This window comes from Mastigoproctus giganteus, chromosome 10, assembly GCF_048544385.1.
Source record: "Mastigoproctus giganteus isolate SK-2022 chromosome 10, ASM4854438v1, whole genome shotgun sequence".
NCBI lineage: Eukaryota > Metazoa > Arthropoda > Arachnida > Uropygi > Thelyphonidae > Mastigoproctus > Mastigoproctus giganteus.
This window is the reverse complement of record NC_143584.1, coordinates 213,472,876-213,487,242: the sequence shown is the minus strand read 5'-3', so window position 1 is coordinate 213,487,242 and position 14,367 is coordinate 213,472,876. Positions and strand designations below refer to the sequence as shown.

Here is a 14,367-nt window from a genome sequence, read left to right as displayed (position 1 = left end):
ACAATGACAGTCTGTGGCTGAGTAGGTCTTCCCTCTCTTGGGTCGCCGTGCGCACTGCTTCGCCCACACCTGAATTGTCCTCTCCAATTTTTTAGAGCCTCATATGATGAGTAATCCTTCCCATACACAGCTTACATCTCCTTATGGATTTGTTTTACTTACTCTGTCTTATAAATTGAGAAATTTTATAACGGGTTGGACCTGAAGCTTCTCCAGCATACCACATATCGCTGTACTCATGGCTCTAATTCAGTAGCCGATGGGTCTAGAAAAACAAATATACATTAGCTTATGAGACTTAGTAGTCTGTACTGGGAGTGGACAAAATAGTGGAAACACCCGTGATAATAGTTACAGGTATGCAGTAATATGTTGTTGGGCTATCCTTTGCTTTTAAAATAGCTTGTATTCTACGTGAAATAGATTCAAATAAATTTTGAACCGTCTTAAGAGGAATATTGAACCATTCTTTATGGAGAAACTTTTCAAACTCTTTTGAGTGTTGGTGGCAGAAATCTGCTTCTCGCTCCTATCACCAAATATGTCCACAGTAGCTCAATAATGATTGTGCAGGCCATGGGCGATGCTTCGCCTCAGTTTCATGCTCCTCAAACCAAGACTGGACACATCTGGCTGTGTGTATCGGAACATTGTTTGTGGGAAATATGTTTGCACTCTGGATGAACAGTCACTTAGAATATCAAAGTAACCAATGGCAGTAATTCTCCCGTTTAGGGTGATGATAGGACCTAAAGAAATCAAGATATTGCTGCCCAAACCATTGTTGATCCTTCTTCATGCTTGGCGGTTGGCACAAGACAGTCAGGATGATGCTTCTTTTGGCATTCGCCAAACGTAAACTCTCCCTGATGTTGGAAGAAGTATGAATGATGATTCATCTAAAAATATGGCATTTCCTGTAGCCTAGTGTACAATTTTTGTGCTCCTTACGCCTTTGCATCCTCTTTCTAGCATTACCATCATGTGGACATGTGGTGTATCTTAGAGCGACCCCTGAGTAACGAGTGTCTTGGCATTGGCCAATCTCGTTACTCATTTCCTAAAATTTCTAACATTAATTTCAGCTTTATGACGTTTTTGTCGAACTGTTTTGCTAGGAACTGGATCGCTGAGACTCTCATTAAGTTCTGCAATTATTTTTGAGGTAGTAGTTTTATGTTTTCGGGCTACAATCCTTATTAGTGTTGGTTGGTCTCTTTCAGTCAACTTCGATTTTCTGCCACAGTTCGTCCTATCAGATTTTGCTTTTCCATACTTGGTGAATGCAAACATCACTTTCGATACAGTTGCTTTGGACACATTAAACAAATCAGCAGTTTTACTCGCCGATGCCGCCGCTAAACGTGCACCAACAATTTGACCTCTTTGGAATTCAGACAGGTCTTTCCTTCACAGTACTACATGCAAGAAACAACAACAACAAAAAAAATAACTTCACTGCTTATATCAGGTGTTTCCATTATTTTGTCCACTCCCTATATATACATAATATCAAATCCCTAACTCAAATATTTCTAGGTGAGGGCAAATACTTAAAGACCGATCCTCATATTTGATTAAAATTCTTCATATTTCCCCGCGTTTTAGAACCGCATCATGCTAACTAGGGAAACCACCCTACACTCTAGGAACCACCGTCTTTAAGGGGCAGGTATTTTATTTCATGTAACAAAAACTGATTGATGGTGTATTATTATCACTATTATTAAACAGTATTAAAAAAAAAAGTACCAAAATTTTATTTCTTGGAGACAGTTTATCATCGGCAAACAGCTTGCGGCGTTACGACGAATTTCAGTGTTTCAATTGAAAGATTTCCAAGAACAAAGATGAGAAATTCAATGAGTAATTACCACGCTTGACATATGTTAAGAAATTAGGTATAATTATTTATGACGATAAGTTATATGAGGAGCAATGAAATGTTAAGTTCTTTAATGAAATAACAAGAGTTCTTTGAAGATTTCATGCATCAACAGTCCCCCACCCTTAAAAAAGCTGAGAATGTAACTGCTTTTCAGGCCTACTGAAAATTCTCACTGGACAAGGTTTTTTTTTTTTTCACTCATCAGTGTCCAGGGTTAAAGGAGAAGTGACTGATAGTAAGTACATTTTGTCAAGAGCATAAACCTAATTTCTTGTGAAGCATTTCATTGTTATCTTCTCGAGAATAATTGGCATAAGAATTCGCAGAATTCATAACTCAAGGAATCAATTAAATATTACGGGTATGAGTGGAGTTCGGATATTACATAATTTTTTTTTTTTTTTTTTTTTTTGCAAAAAGTAGTGCGGCCAGAGTATTTCTTTACATAATAGTTTTGGAGAGTCAAAGCATTTGTCCTTTGGGGAGGGAGCTGCTATTTAACCAAATTGTGACCTTTGTGCAGGTGAATTTTCATTGAACAAAATCTGGTCTTGTTTAATATTTCTGGATTTCATCACAGTTAGGCATTCTGGTATGAATTTGAAGCCTTTTTAATAAAAAAAAAATGTCCAGCATCACTTTGCTCCTGTTCATTAAATTTCTTGGTTCGTTGTCGAGTTTTAGATGCATCAACAACTTAAGCCATATTGCGAATTATGTCTGTGGAAGTATGCGTTCACCGGCCGAAAAACTTGGAACAACTCACCGAGGAGGGGGAACCAATTCCTTCCTCCTGAGATCGACTGACTACAGCTTCAATTGAAGAGGACTTTTTTTTTTTTTTTTTTTCACCTCTGGAGTGGGCCCCCAGAGGAATCTGATTCACCTTTTGGCAGCATCAGGTTAGTCAGGGTCTCCAATTGAGACAATACGAGCTCTATTGGAACTGGCCCATCGTGGTGTGGACTAGCATCCAGAATCATCTCCCCAGGTGATTGATGATTCTGGGTGGTCAAATGGCCAGAACAATGCAACAGAACCCACACAATACACACTAGCCCTTTTGCAGTGATACTGTTCTTCACAGATATATATGGAGAGTTGAGCTGACGTTCTAGGAGCCGCCCTTTACAAAAACACATGGTCACGTTGCCAGATACGTTACTTTTGGCACTGGATCACGACCACCCGTCTGTTGACTTCTGAGCATGTGGAAACTTGCGTACTATTTACAAATAAGTGTATTGAACATTGTGACTTTTTTTTTCCTTTAGATTTGTTAGGATATATTTCAAGTCAAATGTCCAAATGTCCAGAAGGCCAGTCTTGCTGAAGACAGTGCCGGATTAAGGCACGGGCTAGTAGGGCCCTTTCCCAGGGTGCCATTCTTTAAGGGGCACCAAAAACAGAAGAACAATGAGACAAGAAATATATATATCCCTAGTAAAGAGGGCGCCGAAAAACCTTTCTGCCCGGGGCGCGGAAATACCTTGGTCCGGCTCTGAACAAAAATAGGATGACCCGACATCCTGGTTTCCTGAAATTTTAAACGTAATGGTTTACTGGTTTATCCAGCAGTGTTTATTAGCTACATTTGCCGGAATTCATTTTAAAGTCTCAAACTAGGTCTACGAAATACGACTTCATAAAAGACATTCGCGTTACTTGTGATAGAAAATCCATTTATATGCTTAAGTTCACCGTGACCTGATTCTAAGATAATAAGAGATGACACCTGAGCATAATGCGAGATGTGATCAGAATGTTCCCTATCTTAATTTCGGCTTTTTACCGAGTTGTGACTGTCGCAACGTTCAGTGACTCATCTAGACATCGTAAACGCGTGAATCACCCGTTTATGTGCTTCCGTCTGAATTAGCACGTGTTCAAGAGAAGGTGTTTTATGTGTTTAGTCGCATAAAACGAGCGATTTTACCGAGATTCGCTAGCGAAGATGCACCAAATTCTGTTTCAAATTAGGAAAAAGTGCAATTGAAACCCACGCAGATGTTATAAACAGTTTTCAGGGAAAGATGCTATGTGTAATTCGAAGGCTTTTTGTTCGCAAAGTTTGAGGGCCGTTTGTCCATTGATGATGTTTCTCGCTCTGAGCGCGCTTCAGACTACACACATGTGGGGCTTTAATTTAAACTGAGGTAAAATGGTTACAGGTGAGATGTGCAGAAATGTATCTTCAGCCAGCGGGTAGTTGAGTGCTGGAACAACCTTCCATCTGGTGCTGTAGAAGTGGGTAGTTTGAATAAATTCAAGGTAGAACTAGACAGACTTTTAGAAGGGACGGGCAAGTGGTATTGGATTTTTTTTTACTGTATAAGCTTGCTTTCTTGCATCGTTTGCCACTTCAATCTCTCATATGATCTAATCAGGAGTGATTGACTGCGAAGTTTGTTAGCAAAATTGATATTTTTAATGGGACATATCAGTGAAGTTTAATTTCGAATCCTGGTTTGTTTTGTGAAATGCAAACTCTTGGTCTGGTGATATAACTTAACTTTTTTTTTAAAACTAAAATAATTATAATTAAGATAATGCTGTAAAAATTAGTTACATCCAAATAAATGCTTAAAATTGTTTTTTTTTTCTTTTTTGCCTTTCATATTCTTATTTTTAGAATGAATGTTTTTTTTTTCTTAATTTGTTAAGTTAAAAAATATTATAAATGTCTATCACCTTATTGAAAGGCACTTCTGACACGAATCATATTCTTTCTTTTCATTTTCTGCTTTCTCTGTTATGTTTACTCCTAAATGTCCAGTTAATCGGAAGTTGTTCTTTAAAAATAATAATAAAAAAGTTTTCTTACAAAAACCGTGGTCCATAAAAGGAAATTGCGGGCGATAAGGCTGGCAAGCTTGAAGGTCACAAACCACGAGAAATGATTTCTACATTTAAAATTGTCTTGCAAGAAGTCATTCTTTTAGGCGTGCATTGAGCACCAACTTTGACTACTTACAATTGCTGATTACTAACTGAAACATAAAAGAGAGAGAAAACGCTTGACTTGAAATACAGGCATATTTAAATAAAACTGACTGAAAAAAGGTTGGAAAATGTATTCAATTTATACGCGATTTTCAAACTCTATGTATATTCGTCTTTATTCGGTGATCTTACAATAATAATAAATCTTGAATTCAAATGAAGTGTACCTGAACATTGCCACTGTTTCAGTGGAACTCATTAATCGAAAAAATGCTTAACCAGCGGAAGTGTTAGTTGGAAGTAAGAACAGTAAAATTCTAGGAAGTAGGAGCGTAGGTTAATGGTTTGTTTTTCGAGAATGACCTCCCAGTTATGGCTTCGTCTTAAAAGAAACAATTATATTTATAATTAACTATCTTACAAATCTGTTTGCTATAAATAACATGCATATTTTAAAGGCTCTTCTGTTTCTGGAGTAATGGTTGAATTTTCTTTCTGATATTATGAAGTCCCAGCAGAGCTTACCTGGAGGACACTTCCAATATAGACCGTTAATTGATACTGCTCTTTTAAGATCATATGCAATAATGTTATGCAGCTGTAAAATCTAATCAATGGATGAACCATGATGTGAGCTTCGTATAAGAATAGGGATCATGTGAGACAGCGATCGGAAGCCAATGGCCCGGGTTCTTTTTATGCTTCCCTTAGTATAAGATAAAATATCGTCCGTCTGCGAATCTTGAGAAACCAAAAATGCAGAAACTTAGAGAAACAAGACAATGAATGGTAGGTCCACTCATTGTTGCTTGTTTCTTGCATCTACGCCCAAATGAAATAATTTTTTTTGAATATGCTAGTCGTGTATGCCGCGCTATGGAGGTGAAAATCAAACGTGACCCTTCAATACAGAAAGTTTGCTTTTCCCCCCTGGTCTACTGGCTAAAATATACTTTCACGGTATACTGTTATGCAGCATAATGTTATGCAGATGTTACACGATGTGCGTTTTATTAATTTGCGTGATTGAAATGTAAGCAGTACATGACTTCATATTCTAATTTAGTCAACGCCATACACCTCGATAAGGAAAATTTCTTGCTTTATGGTCCTGAATATAGACGTAATGATGATTGTCTAGTAGAGACGCTATAGGTTCATGTACTGTATGCGGCCAGAAGGTCGGAGCCACGCATTGAAAGATGGTTACTCAGAGCCCTCGAGTAACCAATGTGTAGAGCCATCGATATAGCATGTAAAAGAGGTGTGGGGGGTCTTTTTATATCAAACTGAAACTTCCCCTTTTCTGAATAAGAGTATCGGCGTGTAATCCATCCTTAAGAGGTAGTCAGCTTACATAAAATTGTAAAAAGTATGTCCATTGAACTTCAAACAAATGAATAAGTTTTTTGTGATTCATTGGCTATGGCGTTGTGAAGGCGCGCTTTTCAGTAAAGTAAACTTTAAAAGGGTGTGGACTGTTTGTGTGTATACCAAAGGATGTGGTTGTTGCTTTTCCGGAATTGTGAGGAGCGAATCGACGCATTTCCGGATCTGGGACAGCGTTTTCTAGGGAAGGCTGTGCTGCAGTTTTCTTAACGCCAGCACCAGACTCGCTATCACTGTTCCATTTTCCTCTTGTGTGGAGAGTTGTGCACTTTGTGTTAAGTTTTTCGGCTCTGTTATTGGTCCTTACCTGTTTGTTATTCCTAATGAAGGTCACACAGTAGCAACAACTTACGCTTGCCCAACGAGCCATTCATTCCTTACAATGATTTCTGCAGGGACCAACATTGTGCTTGCTGTTCGCCGATCACTAAAGACAAAAAATTCTCACAGATGGCAAGTAAGTGCTTCTCGTTCCATTCACCTTTTATTCGTTGCTGTTGCATGTGCCTGCTGGGTATTAATATATGGAACATTTTCCGCCTGGGAGATACGTAGCTGCAGTATCGTTACAATAGAAAGCAGACGAGGCGATCGTCCCACGAGAGTAGTATCCCAGTGTTATGCATTGTGTACACAGTAATGTTGGGGTGCGTGATTGAGGCACAGAGGGAGGTAGAGACATACTGGGCACCCTTACCCGAGCTCCAGACTTCTTCCCTACGGTACTGTGTTAGCAGTGTCATGCGCATCATTTATGTAACTATATATTTTTAAAATTTTTATATATACACAAAAACGCAAATGTTTTTATTTTTCAGTAATCGATTGTGTATTTTAAGTGGAAATTCTTTTCTTTTATTTAAAAAAAAAAGTATATATTGAGATAAAAACTCGATTTCATTTTGGATTTTGGCACCACGAGATGAATTACAATAGTCAGTATAGGCACCCACCATGATTGGGTGGAAGATGCAGCACTTTTTATAATATTGGAAACAAATTTTCCTTGTCAGACTTATTCCCGTAAATTTTAATAAGCAACAGTTTTATTTGGACTTCTGGCATAGCATTTTGGGAGGATCACCCCCCCCCCCCCCCAATTACTTTTCTTTTGAAAAGCTTCCTACATAGACATTCTTGATGTGTTCAGTCAGACAGATATATTTGTGTACAAAAATTATATTATTATTTATTTCGCACTCAAAATTCTGAACAGCAGTTTTCAGTTTTAGCTCTTAAAACATGCTTGTGCTTTTTTTTTTTTTTTTTTTTTTTGTATACAAACTTGACACTTCCGGTTCGAGACCTGGAAAGGAAGAGTATTTTAAGTTAAGTTAAACGTAGAGTATTACGTATGTTAGTTTATTTTCAGAATTATGCTTTTCCGGAACAATATCAGAATTACTGATTTTCAAAAATTCAGTTCTTTCTTTCCTGTTACTAAAATTGTAAAACCCGAAAGTATGCGTTGTAATTATAAATTTTCTCGATTTCCTCACCAGATGCAATCCTTTGGAAGCCATCAGTTTCCGCTTGTCGAGATAATTGTGGTAGCTTAATTTTTTCTGTTTAGGTCATTCGAAAGTTAGTAAATAAGATTTGTTTGCAGAATATCTAAACTTAGCCATACGTTGTGGAATAATGTGAAAAGCTTCGTTAACTATTCTGAGGTAACCCTTGGGGTAGGGGTATACTGTACTGTACTTCTAATTTCAAATAACACGAGGAAGCGCACGTGGTTTTGTTTCTTGAATATCTGTACTGGTTTTTTTTTTCCTTTCTTTCTTTTTTCGCCCTAATTAGATATATCGTTTAAGGTGTGTTTCGTAACCTAGTATTTGAGCAAATACTGTATTACATTTGTAATTGCTACTTTGCTGCTAAAATAATTATAGATTTCTGTTATCCTCTCTCCCACTTTTTTGATTCCAATATTCCCCTATACACAGTAAGCTGGATGGAAGAAATAAGAAGATAGGTTTATTTTAAATTTACTTCTGTGGTTGCCAACCAGTCTGGTTTTTTTAACTAAATGACTTACATTCTCTTTTTGTAGTGGCGAATCCAGACAGTTTTTCTAGGGTGTGCGATATAATGATGGTGATATATTAATTGGTGGGGGTGGGTACAACCGTGAAGATATATGCGACTGGCAGTATTTGAAAATTAAGTCCGCATTTGCCTCCATATTTTAATTAGCCCTTGCATAATATACATACAATATGAGTAGTTATCATACATCAACTTAATGTCATAAAACATACAGTATTTGTTCAGGAACAATCATATATTAGCTTATACTAATTTTAGCTTAACATTGCATAAAGAATGATATTTATTTTGCTGTGCACTTTATTATACATACTACTTTATTTTATATCTTAATCATTAGTGAATGGCTCTAGTAGAGATTTGACTATATCTCCCTCCCACCAATAGTACAGGGTGAAATCATTTGTAAATTGTGCGTTACAAGGTTGAGATTTTATGTTAAACCTCTGATCAGCTTACTACTGAGAGAGAGAGAGAGAGAGAGAGAGAGAGAGAGAGAGAGAGAGAGAGAGAGAGAGTTGTTTGTTTGGTTGGTTTTTAGGAGCATTAGCAACTAAGGCTGTATTGCTCTGGGGATATGCGGTGGTCATTCCCTGACCTTTCCACATCCTCCGTATTTGGTGGTCACGGGCTTGAACCCCGGTCTCCACCTGGCTACGAGAGAGAGATATTCATTCAAATGTCTGAAATCCAGACGAGTTGGAACTGCTGGTCTAAGAAATGGCTGTAAATTGCTAAATACAGTATGTCAGATAAATACTTTCTTATTTAAGAGAAAAACTAAAGGGCTCTCTAAATGTTAGAAATATAACTTGCACAGTCAGTCCACCTGGTTTGTTTGCATTTTTGAGACTGACTATATATTGCATGTTTTTTATACTGTTTTTGAAAAATATGATGCATTGTACTAATAGAAAGAATTATTTCATTATAATACTGTAGATCTTTGATATTGCTGCCTAGAATGATGATACAGTGAAGTACTAGGTAGATCTGGGCAGAGGCAGCACTGTTTTCCCAGTGCATTATTTAGTCCCCTATATAGACATTCCAGAGATACATGCAAATCAACACACACACACACAGCGTCTCCGTAGCCAGATGGGCAGGAGCAGCAGTGCGTAGCACATGCTTCTTGATTAGACCGGGGTTCGAGCCCGTGCCCACCAAATACCAAGGTCAGGGAATGACCACCGCATATCCCCGGGCAATATGGCCTTAGTTGCTAATGCTCCTAAAAATCAAATAACAAACAAACACACACATGACAATATCATATGAACTGGAGCATAAGAAGTAGTGCATAGTGCTTGAGTAGTCAGTGCATTAAAAATCCCAAAGACTGGACTAGACAGACTTGCTAGTGTGTAAGTCAATAAATTTTTTTCTCTGATATTGAGGTATGCATTACTCAAATAAGTACTTTAAATGTTGGTACAAATATCTTAATTTTTTGAGTAGTACTTTTTTACTTTGTACAAACTACAGGAGATTTCAATATTATTATTTTATTGAAACATAAGAAAACTACTGGAATAATAAAATTTTGAGTTGCTTTTAAATAAGCATCATCAGGAAAAAGAATACCCACTACTTTATTATAAATTAAAAATTCATAAGCTTTTCTTCCATTCAGTTTTGACTCACACTGAAGACCAAGTGCCAAGTCCTCAGACTCAGATTAACGTTCAACTTGGAACAAATACCATTATCTATAGTTGCTAATGTCTTTTTAAATTGTGTACAGTCACCAAAGTAGATGAATATGCTATGCATTTAAAAAACTGAAACACTACCAGGACAGCTGTTTTGAATCTTAATAATAAAACTTCCATTTAAAAAAACATAACTGCTATGTTTCCCTTTAACTTTTAGAACTGTACTTCATTTGTGCAGTACAATACTGTATGACTGCTGATTTATTTCAACGCAGTAGTTTAAATACTGTGTTGAAATACTCCTGAGATTTTTCTTAAAAAAAGAAGAAAAATAAAATGTAATGCATATTGCAAAATTTGTTTACACATTATAAGAGATTTTCTAATTATGCATTTTTTTTTTCTTTATAGCAAAATTTTTGCTATTATAAATAATATGCACTACCTTCTTTTGTAGTTCTATTCTAGACAAATTCTTGTTTTATTTATTAAATAAAAGTATCTCAGAATTGTATTGTTCAATTAAATAACTTGTATTTCTAAGTGTTATTATAATATGATTTTTATCCATTTAGCAGTCCTACTTGTAGGTGTTAACTGAGTTGGTCATTTCCCCTCTTTTTAATGGAAATTTTCAAGATTTTAAATAGGGAATCAAAAAAAAAGGGAGACAAAAACTTTTCTTGAAAGGTACTGTGAGATACCTTTTTATTCTATCCAGATATAGCTGGATAGAATAAAAGAGCCAAAATATCTGGCATTGAAAAATGCTCCCATATGATTACTAATGGGTTAATTAAGATATTTTGACCATAGTAGTTTTCACAAAGTAAGAGGTATTCCTTAAAATATAAGTTATTCGTACCAAAGGTTTAAACTTAGATTCAAAAAGCATAATGATAGTATTTTGTCATTTAATACCTTAATCAAGTTATTGTAGTAATACCAAAGTCTGTTTCTCTGAAAGACTAACAGCATATACAACAGTTGTGGTCTAATTTAATAAATGTTCTAAAATGCATTCTACCTTTTTTTTTAATTTAATTTTTTTTAAATTTCCCTTTTACAGAAAACAAGTCCGAAAAAGAGAATGGCAACAACAGATGGAGGTCAGATACGGTTTAGTGGTCACACTTTAGACAAGGCAACTAAAGCCAAAGTTCACTTGGAAAACTATTATTCTAACTTAATCGCTCAGCACATGGAAAGAAAGAACAGGTAATTATTTTATAAAATTAACTGCTGGATGTTTACCTCTTTGTATTGTACAGACCTTTGTTTGAATAAAATGTATACTTTTAGAATTGAAGCAATAATCAGTGCATACCTGCAGAGTGCTTCATTATACATGATTATTTTTCTGTGAATTCTAAGGGACTGTAGGTCATTGAGATACCAATTGAATTCTGTGAATGATAGCTAAGGAAGCAAAAGCCTTGTCAGTAGACAAGACTCACTTCCTTGGTGACTGGATTCTGTTATGAAAATGGAAACAACTTGGATGTATCTTCAAGGTGTAAATCAAATGAAATGAACATTATTTGAAATATGAAGTTTGAACAAGATTCACCCTTTTCATCCCACATACTGTCTTAAGAAGTTAGTATAATTTTATCATGCACAGTCTAACTTTCCTAACAGTGAGGTTATTTTCCCTGATGATTTTAATGTTCACAATTCCAGCTGGCTTCAATGTTCTACTTACAGATTCTGTAACCCCAGCTGGTTGAGTTGCTGAAGCTTTTGCAGTTACTAAAGCCGTACATAATTTGAAAATTTATGAGGCAGAATACCAGACAATCTTAACCACACACCTGGCCTTCTTAATCTGTTCTCTCCAACAACCCTTCAAAGCATGCATCAATGTTAGTGGTGTACTAAGTACCTCAGATCCCACTTGCTGATGATCTTGGTGTCTGCAAAAGGAAGAGGCTTCATTGGAGTCTTTCTCTCTTGTGGGCGTTCTCAGCTTCATGTCATTTTGTCATTAGAAGAATGCAAAATGGTTGATCTATGCAATTTCGATTCCTCTTTTGCTTGATTGGGTTACTATTTTAAAACTTCTGATTCTGATGTTTGCTCAGATTATGTTAGTGAAATTATTCTTGTAGGAATGAAATTCTGTATTCTGCATTCTCTTGGTGTTCTAATAAATGTGCTGAGGCTGTTCAAAAAAGAATGTTGCATATTGCAGTTGGCTTGTATTCAAATCTACAGCTTCATTTTTTGCCTACACTAAGGCATACAACAATTGAAAAACAATTATTAATCAATCCAAACTTTATTTTGAACAGGCTAAGAATAGAAAACTTGGTTTTTATCCAAATGATGGCCAAACTTCTGGTTTCGTACCAAAAACTGTTGGCCATAACCTTGTCCCCCTATACGTCCACCTCTGTTATGATTGATGATTCCCTTGTATCCTCAGATAAAGCTGACTTAATATTATCCAACTTTTCTTCTAACTCTGATATCAATGATCTTGATAAATCACCTATATACCAAGTACATTCCACTGATTTCCTCCTGTGGCCTTCCAACAGAAGGATGTTAGATCAATCAGCAGGTAATTGATTTTGGAACAAACTTTCATCTGGCATCGTAGAAGTGGGTAGTTTGAATATATTCAAGGAAGAGCTAGACATGCTAATTAAGGATATGGACATGTAATATGGGAAATGTGTTTTTTTTTTTTTTTTTGGCTGATGCTTTATAAGCTTGCTTTCTTGCATCATTTGCTGCTACTAATACTAATATTGAACAATTCTTGATGCCAGTAAAACTCTAGACCCTGATAGCTTTTCTCCACTTGTTCTCAAAACTGGTGTTCTTGAGCTTGCTCCTATTTTGGATTGCCTTTTTATATTTTCTTATTTCAGTGGTGTTTCTCCTTCTGTGTTGAAATTTTCTTATATCCAGTCAGTTCCTAAAAAGGGTGAGAAATCCCTTCCCTGCTATTATTGTCCCTTTGAAGGCTTTTGATCATGTTTGGCATAGGGGTCTTCTAAATAAGCTCCCATGTTCTGAACTTCTGACTTTTTTGCAATTGGTTAGCTAGTTTTCCTCTGACCACTTACTCTGCGCAGTGGCTCTTAGTCTTCCAAATTCTTAACCAGTCATTAGCATTAGCATTAGTAGAGGCATTTGATGCAAGAAAGCAAGCTTATGCAGCATCAGATAAAAAAAAAAAAAAATAAAGTAAAATAAATAAATAAAAAATAACCACTTCCACTTCACCTCTCTGTTCGTTCGAAATACCTGTCCAGCTGAGCCTTAAACTTATTTAGGCTATCAACTTCCACGACAAGGGATGGAAGTCTGTTCCACCTACCAACCACTCGCTGGCTAAAGGCAGATTTCCGCACATCTATCCTACATCTGTCTTTCCTCAATTTGAATTTATGCCCTCTCAGGTGATTATTCTGAGCAAGAGGAAGAATCCCATCAGCATTCAGCATGCTCAAACCATTCAAGGCTTTGTACACCTCTATCAGATCACCTCGCTGGTGCCTAGTTTCCAGACACTGTAATTTGCAAAACTTAGCCTTTCTTCGTAAGAGCACCCCTTTGTTCCATTCACTAATCTTGTTGCCCTTCTCTGTACTCATTCCAGCAGCTCTACATCCTTCTTGAAATGAGGCCTCCAGGCCTGTATACAGTACTCTACGTGTGGTCTGACCATTGCCTTATACAAGGGAATAATCACCTCCTTATCCCTGCTAGAAAAATTCCTATATATCATTGACAATACACCATGAGCTACTCTTGCAGCCCGTCTGCACTGCTCAGAGAACTTCATATCTGCCTGCACAACCACCCCCAGGTCCCTTTCATTCTCTACCACTGTCAGTGTAGTACCACAGAGTTGATACGTTTCTCTGGGGTTGCTGTTTCCCAAATGTAGTACTTTACATTTGTCAATGTTAAACTTCATTTGCCACCTCTCAGCCCATCTGCTCAACCTTTCCAGATCCTGTTGCAGCAGCATAGTGTCAGTAGTGTCCTTGACAACCCTGCCAACCTTCGTATCGTCTGCAAACTTGGACATTAAGCTTGATATACCATCATCAATATCATTTATAAATACAGAAAACAATAAAGGACCCAATACTGAACCCTGAGGGACTCCACTAATAACATTAGTTCACGATGAGCAGTGTCCATTGATTACCACTCTCTGTCTTCTCCCCCTCAACCACCCCTTTATCTATAGCAGCAATTTGCCTCCAATGCCACACTGCTCCAATTTGTGCAGCAGTCTTCCATGTGCGACAGTATCAAAAGCCTTTCTAAGATCCAAATATATAATATCAAAGTTATTCCCTGCATCCAGTTCTTTTGTGACTGCATCATAGTATCCAATCAAATTGGTCAGGCAAGGCTTCCCCTTAACAAAACCATGCTGTGTGTGAGCTATAACTGAAGTCTTGTCTAGAT

At 36.8% G+C, this 14,367-nt stretch overlaps 1 protein-coding gene across 5 annotated transcripts in view; it reads left to right on the top strand.

Moving 5' to 3' along the window:
• trc (Serine/threonine-protein kinase tricornered) overlaps nt 1-14,367 on the top strand; it is a 188,593-nt gene that overhangs the window by 125,340 nt on the left and 48,886 nt on the right. For 3 of the 5 annotated variants that reach the window (XM_090383881.1, XM_090383880.1, XM_090383882.1), the window contains one exon: nt 11,000-11,148. In XM_090383881.1, coding sequence (XP_090240007.1) covers nt 11,021-11,148 — 128 coding nt within the window. In that variant the 5' untranslated portion in view covers nt 11,000-11,020. Of the gene's footprint in view, nt 1-6,540; nt 6,678-7,800; nt 7,891-10,999; nt 11,149-14,367 lie in introns of those variants that run through there. The other 2 variants (XM_090383879.1, XM_090383883.1) reach the window with 2 other exon arrangements.